Genomic DNA, 12371 nt, shown 5'->3' on the forward strand with positions numbered 1-12371 from the left:
TGTGAGTAGAAAGTAATTTGGGTTTTAGGGACAGTCAGAGTGCGCTTTAGCAGTTTCCCAAATTGGGAAGCTGTGGTTATCGTATATGGTGGTATTTCCTGGATTACAATATATAAATTGTATCCCAAGCAAATATTTGTGGGTGATGAGTAGGTGTTAGCTGCCATGGTGTACCTTTGGTAGCAGTGGTATGGTGCTATGAAAAGAACACTGAGAGATGTTGGCTTTCGTATTGGCACTGATATTGGTTGTTGGCTTGGAGCAGGTTGCTTGACTAGGCCAGAAGTTCCTTAACTGCAAATTGAGGGTGTTGGATTAGATGGTCAACCAAGTATCTTCTAGGCCTTTGCTCTGTGATGTCCTGTTCTGTTGAGCAGTCTTCTATTCCTGAGATGGGAAATATCCGATTATATGGATGCTTGATAGAGCTAATACCTTGGTTAAGGCTATAAATATTTATTTTCTCTCTCTGCTTTAGGATTTAAGTCTACTTGGGAGGTAAGACGACAAATTATATAGGTTACATGTGCCCTACCTGTCATTTAGTTATTCTTTGTCTATTTATGGATTATCCAGCATTTCATTTCTTCTTGCTCATTATCTTTGGGTCATTCACCTGTTTTTTAGCATCTTTATCAGTGGGTAGAGAATGCTAAACTTCTTAATGATTTTATGAATTCAGTTTTGATATAATTTTCCTCAATTAAAGTGTGTGTGTGTGTGTGTGTGTGTGTGTGTGTGTGTGTGTGTGTGTTGGGCAAAGTCAAGGGGAGATTTAAGGGGATAAACTATTTTAAAGCTGTATGAAATAGTGTCAGCACTTTTTTTTAAAAGTCAGTATTTATTATACAGGTTTCCAATGAACCTCTCTTTGTGAGCATCTTATGTTGAGTGTTTTCTATAACCAGTTTATAGGTTTATAATTCTTGCATGAACACATTCAAGACTGGCATTTATAAATTGTAGCTATGCATTTCCATGTGAAATGGAACATCCAAATGGATGTTGATTGCTTTCTTGGGTCACTAGTGATATAATGAAACAACACTAGTCTCAAAAGCAGAAGACCTTAGTCTGAATTACTTGGGCAAGCCACTTATTTTCTCTGATACTCACTTTATTTATTGGCAAAATTAGGTTAATGGTATCCAGCATGCTATGTAGCTGTGAGATTTAAAGAGTTAATATAGATTAAAGCAACTAGCACAGTGTATGGTGCAAAGTAGGAGCTTGAGTAAAGGTGTGAGTCAGAATTGGTTGGCGAGTCCACATTTAGACTTTCTCTATTTCCGGGGCTGGGGTGGGAGGGGGTGTCCCTGAGGGTAAGGTGTTTCTGAGGACCATGGTCCTCCCCTTGGGGTGGGAGGAAGGCCCTTTTGTTTCACCATCATCTCTGATAACTGTAAATTGAGATAAAATGCAATAGTATAGGCATGCAGATAATTTTATTAGAACTTCAGTCCAGCTTTCTGGGGTGAGTTGAAGTTGTTTATATTACAGACCCAAAAAATAGATGGGGGAGCTGAGGTATTTTGGGCTGAGAGGCTTTGCTGCAGAAGCTTCAGGGAGAGTAAGTAAATAAAAAGAGATGAACATCAGAAAGTCAAATCAGGAAGGAATTAGGTGAAATGTTTATCAAATGTATGGTTTGCTTATTTACAATAGGAAGTAGTCATCATTGGGGCCAGTGTGGGTGCCAGTCATTATTAGTAGGGCAGAGTTAGATAGTTAAGAAAGAGTATTTGGCAAGTTATAGTATATTTTAGCATCTCAGATTTAGACAGCAGTACACTTTAGGCAATCTGAAGATAAAGCTTCATTACCTGCATTGTCAAACCTTGAGATCTTGGCCAGTAGTAAGACAAACTGAGAAACAGACTCTAACTATGGAGAACAATCTGATGGTTACCAGAATGGAGGTGGGTGGGGGGATCAATGAGCTAGGCGGTAAGGATTAAGGAGTGCACTTGTGATGAGCACTGGGTGTTGTATGGAAGTGTTAAATTCCTAAATTGTACACCTGACACTAACACTGTGCAACTAACTGGAATTAAAAAAAAAAAAGACTGAATTCTAATATGAATGAGAAGCATCTTAGGGATGTGTCAGCCACACTTCTTTCAGCTCTGATACTCTTCCATGTGATTCCTGACTAGTGGTCATTCTTCTCTTCCTTTAACACTTCTGGTAACTTGAACAGACCTATTTGTGTTCTTCGAGTTGGCATAATATAATATGTGGTTACAGGTGAAGAAGGTTTTGTTTTATGATTTATGTGTCCATTCAGGGTTAAAAATGTAGGGTGGGCTCAATGATCTAAGAAGTTTTATTTATTTTTTCCTAAAAAATTTTAAAGAAACTGGAATAACTTTTATGCTTTTCTTTACCCCTCTGTCTTTTTGGTGCTTTTAAGTTGAAGCACCAGAAAAATTGTAGGTTGAAGAATTATGACATTTTTTTTAGCTTGAAGGCGGCCTTAGATAGTCTTGTTTTACAGTAAAGAATCTGAGTCCCAGTTTGGTGGGATGGATTTACCTGTGAGAGATCCTTTACCAGAGTTCAAATTGTCTGACTCCTAGATTAGATACATTTGCTCTTCTAGGCAGCCTGGTCTCATACCTTTATTCTTTTTCTAAATCTAACTTCTCTAATGCCATATGTCTATGGAACCAGAAGTGTGAGTTGGTAATTGTAGAATTTATTGTTGTTGGTGGTGTGTGTGTTCAATTTGAGAAAAAAATTTACCAAATTGTTAACAAACATGTCTCCACAAATTTTTAAAGTAATCAATGAGCAGGCTTTTAAACATTTCCTTTACATTAAAACATTCTTCTGCAGAGGTAAGGAAGTAGACTATGGAGCCTGTTAAGGAAATCCAGACTTGAATGCTGACTGCCCAATAGTCAGCCTGATTGACTTACCTCAACAACGTGCTCAGGGCCAAAGTGTTAGGATTCAAGTGAAAAAACATTTTCCGATTTTATTAATAAATGTGACATTTGTATAAGGAAAGTGATAAATCAAACAAGTGTACATGCCTAGTATTCTGTCTCTATTCACTGGCCTCTCCTGTTCCCTTGGCAGTGGACTGGGGGGGTGGGGTCTGACTATATTGAATAAAGTGAACTCTCAAGAAGGCACAAAGAAAAGGAGATGATACACGACTTATGATATGACTAATGACTGATGATGATAGGACCGTCTCCCTGATAATGCTTCTTTGATTCTAACTAGACCTGAACCAAGAAATTAAGCCCATCTCTGTTGAGGTATTGATTTTAATGTATAAAATATTAACTGTCAGCCAGTAGAAAAGATTATAATATTACTTAGGTTGTCTCTAAGCACAATTCTATATCATAGGCATCCTATAGTTTTTATTTAGTAAACACATGGTATGTAATTCTCATAATAAGCTAGGAGAAAGGAGCAATTAATGTTCTCATGTTCTAGATGAGGAAACTGAGGCATAGCGCATTTGAGTAACTTACTCAAAGTAACACAGATGGTAAGTTGCATGCCCAGGGTTTGAACCCAGGCAATCAGGCTCTAGAGCCCATTTATTTTTGGTTTCAAAACAAAAATATATTTGGCATTGCCTAGGTATATTTTAAAATCCTTTTCTACTTCAGTATGTGATTTACTTTGTCATTAAAGATGATTTCAGGGGTGCCTGGGTGTCTGACTCTCTCTTGATTTTGGCTCAGATCATGATCTCACAGTCATGAGATCGAGCCCTGTGTTGGGCTCTTTTGGGTGTGGAGCCTGTGTACCCAGCATGGGTGTGTTCACTCTCTCTAAAAAAAGAAAAAAAAAAGGTTATTTCAGTGGCAGTATTTGACAGTGATTTCTTTTGAATGCAAGATAACACTATTCTCTTTTGTGTTGCTTCTTTAAAGAAAGGTGCAAGTGGTTAGGAAGGTTAATGAGGATGTTGTATCACTTCAGCAAAACTTAGTTCTCTCTCTCAGCAGTGCCTTCCAATTTGGATTTAGCCATGCATTGGTGGTCAGGGGCGGGGGTTGTTCTTCCCTGTTACTCTCTCCACTTAAATCAAAGAAGAAAACATTTCAAATCTGTAGTATTCTAGTATCAAGTTGGAAAGGGCATTTTTAAAGAGTACATGTGCTCACTATTTGTCTTTTGAAGGATTACATACCTTTTTGATATCAAATACATCATTCTTTATAAGGTGAAAAAAACCTCTTAAGACCTTGGAATAAATCTGGACAGGAATAGTTAAATACTCTCAGGTGCTCTGAAGTGCTCTGGACACTGAATGTTGGCGAGGGAGCCGCATGTCGGTCAGGAAATAACTCACCCTGTGATTGTAACACAATATTTTAATGAAGGAGCAAAGAGGAGCATCCCCTCCCTTTGTGGTCTACTACATAGCACTCAGGCTGATGGGGTCAGCAGTGCTGTGTGAAGTCCAGTCACATGGCTCCAGAATTAGAAAGGATAATTAGAGACTTACAGTTGTACATGTTCCAATGGGTTCCTTTGTGTCTGGGTGCTTCTCCCTTGCTGGCTTATCATCTGATGATTGCAACTCCAATCAGTAAGTTGTGACCTGAAGACTATAAGGCACAAATGTTGTCACTGTGACCATTCACAGAGCTAAATATTGTCCATTTCTATTGAGCTTGGGTTTGGACAGATAGGAAAAGAGAGATACCAAATATAGTAACATGGCAGGATCCTCTCTTTTGGTTCTCTGAAACTTATAAAACTGCATTTTAAAATTAACTGTTTAGCATAATAGATAAATTTTATGTCTCAGCCTCCTGGCTTTTCTTTCAGATACCGCTCAGGATATGGAGGAATACAGCAGAAGAGGTGAATTACATCAGTGTGCAACTGATATGCCTGAGGAGAGTGCTTCAGTCAGTCTTGGGTCCACTCCAAATTTGATAGTTTTGGTTTTTTTGCCTTCCTTTTTTGTTTGTTTGTTTGTTTGTTTTCCCTCTTTTCAAATGGAATGCTGGTGTTTAAAAGTATCCCTTTTCTTTAGTTTTTCTCTTTCTTTAGTGTTTGTCTAGGAAAAAGCACGTGAAGTGTGATTTCAAAAATGTTTTTGACATTTCAATTTAAAACCTGCAGGCATTTTAGTTTATAAGTATCAAAATAAGAATGAAAATAATGTGGTATTAGTTAAGCTTCTGAGTGAGGAAAAGATTTTGATCCTGTGAAATTGTCTTTAGAGATCTGGCTGACCAGTGAGTTTCCGATTTTTCTTGTATCATTGGGAGCAGGAAGCTCCGCAGTCTCATAGGTTTATTATTGGGTAGCTCTTGCTCTAGTAATCTCTTTAGTCCTTTTCTTTTGGGTTTGAAGACTAGTTTTGCAGAAAATGGGTTCTTTTTTTTTTTTTTCTTTCCAGCTTCTCTTCCAAGCACTTATAATGGATTTTGTTTTTTTATTTACCACAAAGGGATCCTTGCTCAGTGATGAGTGATGGGGGCTCTGCTAGGTTTCAGAGCCAGTCCTATCTGGGTTTGAATCCTGTCTCAGTTACTTACTAGGTGTGTGATATTGAGTAATTACAGAAAATGTGAGAACGTTTCCACGTGTAAAATGCAATGTATAATACCTATCTGGTAAAGGAAGGAGAAGCAAATGAGATTAGTCAGGTAGCAGAAATCAAGAAAAGAAAATCAAGTAGCTTAACAATGCCTGGTGTACATCATAGGAGATAAATAAATCAAAATTTATGTCATCATGCTACTGTGCCATGAGCTCAAGTCCTGTATCAGTCTCTGAGCTGCCAGCACTGTCCTCTCAGCTCTAACTATCTGGCACACCTATTGCTGGACTTCCTGAAATACCACTTTCTTTTCATAAAGTACAACACTCTGTGGTAGGGTGGCATAAATATGGGGATTTGGGATCAGAAGACAAGGAGGTCACGTCATCCTCTTTACTGGCTGCCTGATTTTGTTTTACTCCAGACAGCCTGTGATTCCATTGGTGAGGTGGAAATAACCTTACCACTCATTTTATAGATTTGTTGTGAGAATTTGCTAAGTTCTAGTTTGTGGATATTTATTTTAAACCTATTGTGAGTTTTGTAGTAGTCTGAATAATAATCTAAGGGATGTAAGAAAATACACAAGAAAAACCTGGTAAAGAAAAACAGATGCAAGGATTTGGCAAATGTTTGAATATAGGACATGCAGGCTGAGTCAAAATCATTGTGAGACTTCAAGCGTGGATGACTTACTGAATCTAGAAGTAATAGGAATTGGGGAGATCGGTGGGGTTTGTAGGAGAGTAGCTAGTAGTGAGGTCAGTTTAAACAGGTTAAATTTCAGGAGAGCGATGGTGCTTTATGTAGAAGTGCTGGTGGGAGTGTGAGATTGAAGGCTGGCTGCAGGACTTTGGAGTTACCATTTGGATGTGAGGCTTGCAGCTGTGGGCATGAACGAACTCTTGGGTGATGAGGGGTGTGCTGAGGCCAGGTGCAGAGATGCACACACAGGAGCACTTGGGTGCTGCTTGTGCATCTTTTTGATTCTGTATTTGTAGGAAATGCCCTCCAAGGTGAGTTTCCTGGGCGCTCTTCTGTACTTGCTTCGTTTCTCCAGCAGTGCCTTGATTATCAGGGAGAAGCTCAGTGCTCTAGTCGTCTGATGGATGTTCTTTTAATTTCTCTCAGACAGTCCTGGCCCTGGCTGGCCTTGGTGATTTGGGGCTCTGTTTGTTGAGTGCCTTCTATATAAATTGGTGATGACTTCAGGAAATGGTCCTGGATTTGAAATAGGGTTTCCTAGAAACATTTTAATTCTCTAGTTCACAACTTAAAGTAATGCCCTGGATAATGATGGATATTAGTATGAAGAGTGCTGTGGGATGCTTGCTGAAGTGGATGATCTTTTATCAAAGACCATATTAAAACACTTTGTTTTTATTTATTTTTTAAAATGTGTTTTAGAGAGAGAGTGGGAGAGCAGAGGAAAAGGGCAGAGGGAAAGAGAGCATCTTAAGCAGGCTCCACACTCAGCATGGAGCCTGATATAGGACTTGATCTCATGACCCTGGGATCATGACCTGAGCTGAAATCAAGAGTTGGATGCTCAGCCAACTGAGCTGCCCAGTCACCTCAAGACTTTAAATGACATTGGACGTATATATTATTACAAGGGTAATCATGGGTCTAAATAAAAATCTGATTGACAGTTACTGTTTTAACTGGATTGAGATGATATAGCCATTTTTTTATTCATATATCAGTGCAATTTTTATCTTTTAAAGGAAGCAACAGCATTTCCTTTTAGCAGAGGTCACTTAACACAAGATTTGCAATACTGGATGAGAAATATTATCCATTGATTTGTTGTTTGGGGAAGCAAAAAGAGAAAGTTATATGAAGGTATTTTACATAGGAGTACCAATTTATCAGAACTCCAGATGGGTACATTTCCAGTGCCTTAATCTTTTTTTCTTTTTCTACTGTGGATCTCCTAAGCTTTCTATCAACTGATGTACAGAATCTGTATTAAATTGACTCAAGCTCCTAACAGAGCCTTAATATTCAGTATCATGGCCATGGTAAGTTCAATATAATCTTTCTCATGCATGCTAATGAAGATTAATATCAAACTACATCTAAACCAATGTTAGGTCAATAATTTGACTTCATAATCCCCACACCGCATATGATATTTCATATGCCTGCGCCTAAACCTCCATCTGTAGTGTTCTACTGGTCTCTCCATTAAGAATTGTTAAAGGAAAGCCTTATAAGTCACACACTGAACTACTGAGATTCTTAATCTTTCTACTTACCACCTTGCTTCGCAGTGGTGTTGAGCTGGGAGCCTGTTAGAATTGCAGAATCTCAGGCCCCACCTGTGACCTACTAATTTAGGATCTGCATTTTAAGATGCCCAGGTGGTTTACATAAACTGACATTTGACAGGCACTGGTCTGGAACAGTGGTCCATGGACCAAGCTAAAGTAGGAAAGCTCTAGAATAGGATTATCTGACCTGACTGCACATTAGAGTTACATAGGGAGCTTTTTAAAATTCCAATTTCCCATGCTTCACCAACAGAGATTCTGATTCTGTTGGTGGAGGGTGACATCCGGACAGTGATAGCTTTAAAGTTTATTTGTTTTGAGAGAGAGAGAGAGAGAGAGAGAGAGAGAGAGAGAGAGAGAGAATCCCAAACAGGCTCCACACTATTAGCTCAGAGCCTGATGTTGAACTCATGACCTGAGCCAAAACCAAGAGTCTGACGCTTAACTGACGGAGACACCCAGGCGCCCCCACCTGGGAATCTTTTAAAGCTATCACTGTTTGGGGTGCCTGGGTGGCTCAGTTGGACTTTGGCTCAGGTCATGATCTCACGGTTCGTGGGTTCAAGCCCCACGTTGGGCTCTGTGCTGACAGCTCAGATTCTGTGTCTCCCTCTCTCTCTGCCCCTCCCCTGCTCATGCTCTCTCAAAAATAAATAAAACGTTAAAAAAAATATGAAAACAATTCCCAGGTGATCCTGATGTTCAGCTTGGACAGTCAACCTCTCCTTTTGGAGTTTGTTAGAAATGTGTAACGCAGACCTCACCCCTGATGTATTCAATCAAAATGTGTATTTTAACTATTTTAACAAATTCTGAGGTCATTCATGAGTACTTTAAAGTTTGAGAAACACTGGAAACTGTTTAAAGGCAGAATATAAAGCTAAGTAAGATAGTCCCTATTCTCAGGTGAGCAGGGTTACTGTGCTAGTGGCAGGGATGAGTCTAACAGAGGTTTGTAACAGTGAGTGGTCCTGGCTGTGAACCTTGTAATGATTTCTTGCTTCATCTTTGGTGTAGTGATCATGGGGTGCCCATCCTTACTCTAGAAATATAATTGGGGTTGATCCATTTTCCTGCTAGGAAACGGTATGGTTTCTTATAAACAGTGTGGGTTCTTAAGTCAGATTGCCTTGGTTCAAATTTTGGTAAATTATTTCCCTAAACCTCAACTTTCTTACCTGGGAAAAGAGATAATAATTTACTTCCACTTGATGGAGTACTCAAAATATGTTGTCCGTTATTATTAGTAATAACACTGCTTGAGTTATTTTCTTTAAATTTTTTTAATGTTTTTTAATTTATTTTTGAGAGAGAGAGAAAGTGAGAGAGAGAGAGAGAGAGAGAGCGCATGAGTGGGGAAGGGGCACAGAAAGAGGAAGACAGAATCCAAAGCAGGCTCCAGGCTCTGAGCTGTTAGCACAGAGCCTGACGTGGGGCTTGAACTCAAAGACTGTGAGATCATGACCTGAGCTGAAGTCGGACGCTTAACCAACTGAGCCACCCAGGTGCCCCAAGCTATTTTCTTTAAAACTTTTTCAAAGTCACCTGATATGAAAGAGCTGTGGTCAGATCGATTTAGGATGTTGTATATCTGTAATACTAATTGTAAGAGCCTTAGATTACTTGAAGGTGAGGATTTTTAGTGACAGTTTGTTTCACTGTGTTTATCTATTTAGCAGCTCCACTGCAACACAAAGAATATGACATTTTCTAGTTAAGAGTAGTAATATAAAATTTTTAGTACAGAGAAAATAAGAGGTATTGAATGTTGCAAAGCAAAACCATAAAAGTTCCCTTAACAATGGTTTTAGGATTCATCCTGTAATGTACTTAGCCAGGTATGGGCAGTGATCTTCTTGAGTCTTTAGTCTTGACACTCAGTGTTACAGGGTCCAGCACATATTAGAGACTAGGTTTTTGTTTAGTGAAGAACTTAATTAGCAGCTCCTCTATACTAGGTACTTGGTGTCCGCCAGAGAAGAGGCGGACAACTTCACAAGTATTTTTACTACAAGGCCTAGAAAGCCAGACAGTAAGGGTCTGAGGCTGAGGCTACTTCCAGGAAGTGTTGTAGAGGCCATCCTGGAAGTGTTGCTTTTGTGTGTGTGTGTGTGTGTGTATGTGTGTGTGTTTTAATGCTTATTTATTTTTGAGAGAGAGTGAGAGAGAGAGAGAGAGAGAGAGACAGTGTACTAGTGGGAGCAGGGCAGAGAGAGAGAGAGAGAGAGAGAGAGAGAGAGATACAGAATCAGGAGCAGGCTCCAGGCTCTGAGCTGTCACCACAGAGCCCCACGTGCAGCTCAAACCCACTAACCGTGAGATCATGACCTGAGCCGAAGTCGGATGCTTAACTGACTAAGCCACCCAAGCGTCTCTGTGGTGGGTTTTGAAGGCAGAGGTGGATGTGTGTAAATGATTGTTGGTGGGGAGTGTGCAGGGTGACTGTCCAGACAGAGCCAAAATGAGGCAGAATTAGTAACAGCTGCTTGAATTTGGGGACTTGAGAGTTGGGAGCTGAGGGGACTGTGAACCTCTTTGCCTCTTCTGTTAATCTTTCAGACTGAACAGGTGCCACTGTGCTCAAAGGCAGGCATTATGCAGTTGACATTTTACAACTTCTGAAACATTTTAGGCATCCCAAGGGTATGGAAAATAATAAACACTTGTGATCTCACCAGCCAATTTAAGAAAGAAACATTGCAAATGAATTGCCAACTTGGTGAATGCCTCCCTGTTTGCATTCCTCTCTTTCTCTTCCTTAGGGTAACCATGGCCTGTGGGTGTCTGTCATTCCTATACAAGTGTGCATCTGTAGACACTAGATAGTATTTTTTCATGTTTTTAGACTTTATATAAATGTTACCTTCTTCTTTCCTGTTGTAACTCACTTTTTTGCTCAACATTTCAAATTCATTATTACTGATTCATAAAGTCCTACTTTATTAATTTGCTGTATAGTATTCATTACATGGATGTATACTGTAATTTATTTTTCCATTTTCCTATTTATGAACACTTTGGCTGCCTTGTATTTTTGTTATCTCAAATGGCCTGATAGTGAACATTCTAATTTGTTGTTTCTTGTGCACTTATGGGAGAGTTTCTCTAGGCTAAGTATATATTTAGGAACAAAATTGCTGGACAGTAAGTTGTAATCATTTTCTGGGTGAATCAAGGCATTCTTGAAAGGGCGTATTACATTTTCTTTGAGAGGATATAATTTTATCTACTTCTGTTTATAAAGTAATTTTTACTTATTCTACCTCCTGGATCCTTGTAATTCCAATATCCTAACAAAAACAGCTGTTGTCCAAAGAAAAAGCATGGGAAACAGAATGAAGTTTCCTTTCCCTTTAGGGGCACTGAATGTGGACTCTGTTATCCATTAGTTGGGTCTGCTGACTGGCCTTTCTATGGGACTCCTATAGTTCCCGGTTTCTGAGATGCATCTGCAGGCGGTTGCTGTTGTGTCTGACAGCTGTGAGTGTTGCCTGTCCACCTCTGGTTGTCTGACGCGGAACTTGAACAACAGGGAAAATGAATACTTTAATTTCAACGATAGCGGAAAAGCAGAAACAAAAGTAGAAATGAAAATAGGAAAACACAGATCACAAGATTAAGTGTGAATTTTATAAAATCTAAATGGATTAGGTTTTTTTTTCCTCTTTCAGGCATTCTTTAGTGTGTGCTGCCAGAACTTAGAGTCTTCAAAAACAGTACTTCAAAAACCTTAGTGTTATTATGGAAGAACAATGCTGAAATTACTTTCTTCTTCTTTTCTTTTTTGAAATGATGTTGGACAAACCTCTTTCTCCCAAAAGAGCAAACACTCCAAATCAACTAAGACAATTGTCCTTTCTCCCTATTGTCAGCTTGCCGTCTGGCTTCTGAAGAGTTAAATTGGAGGTTTGTGAGGTCATGTGTGACTTCACTGGGTCTGGACTTTTGAAGCAGATCTCTTGGAGGGAAGCTGCCTGTTGAGGCTAAGTGGAGGGGGCGGGGGGAGTTCTCCTGTAACTTCTTTCAAGTTCTTATCCCTCAGCCCCTGAGGGACATAGTAGCATTCTGGGAGAATGTCACTGCAGAGTCAGCGTGTAGCAGTTTGTAATTACAACCGGAGCAGCTATAGAAGTACATTAAAAGAGCCCTTGCTGAAGATGAAGATTTGTTGAACAGATGGAACGGGAGAATGTTCTTTGTATTCCTCGCAAAATTATGGGCAGACTGTTTGCTGACGGAGGTAACTGGAATTCAGTTTATTTTCTTTGTCCTGGGCAGTACTGGGTTATGTATAATTGTAGTTACAGAAAATTGCTTGGATTTTAAACTGTTTGATTTAAACTGGAAAGCATGGTAAGAAAGTCTTAGAAACTTAGGAAAATGATAGTTCACATACATTGTTTTCTAAATGAGGCTGACAGAAATGAAGAGGGTATATTTGTTACAGGGTCTGTAATGTTTGGGCATGTTGCGATTTTTTCATTTAAGTTGTGTTGCTCTTTTGAGGTAGTTAGATGTAGCTTGGTGCTCCTAGATTATAGTGTGCTAATTTCATCTATTTTTTATGA

General features: G+C 39.3%; 1 protein-coding gene across 21 annotated transcripts in view; it reads left to right on the top strand.

Annotated features, from left to right (window-relative positions):
• The window catches only part of PSD3 (pleckstrin and Sec7 domain containing 3), an 812606-nt gene that overhangs the window by 350920 nt on the left and 449315 nt on the right, over positions 1-12371 (top strand). For 2 of the 21 annotated variants that reach the window (XM_078445480.2, XM_078445484.2), the window contains exon 1: positions 11568-12043. The exons of the other annotated variants lie outside the window; for them this stretch is intronic. In XM_078445480.2, the coding sequence (XP_078301606.1) occupies positions 11980-12043 (64 nt within the window). In that variant the 5' untranslated portion in view covers positions 11568-11979. Of the gene's footprint in view, positions 1-11567; positions 12044-12371 lie in introns of those variants that run through there. 21 annotated transcript variants of the gene reach the window in all.

This window comes from Panthera onca, chromosome B1 (assembly GCF_046562875.1).
Source record: "Panthera onca isolate mPanOnc1 chromosome B1, mPanOnc1 haplotype 2, whole genome shotgun sequence".
NCBI classification, from domain to species: Eukaryota; Metazoa; Chordata; class Mammalia; order Carnivora; family Felidae; genus Panthera; species Panthera onca.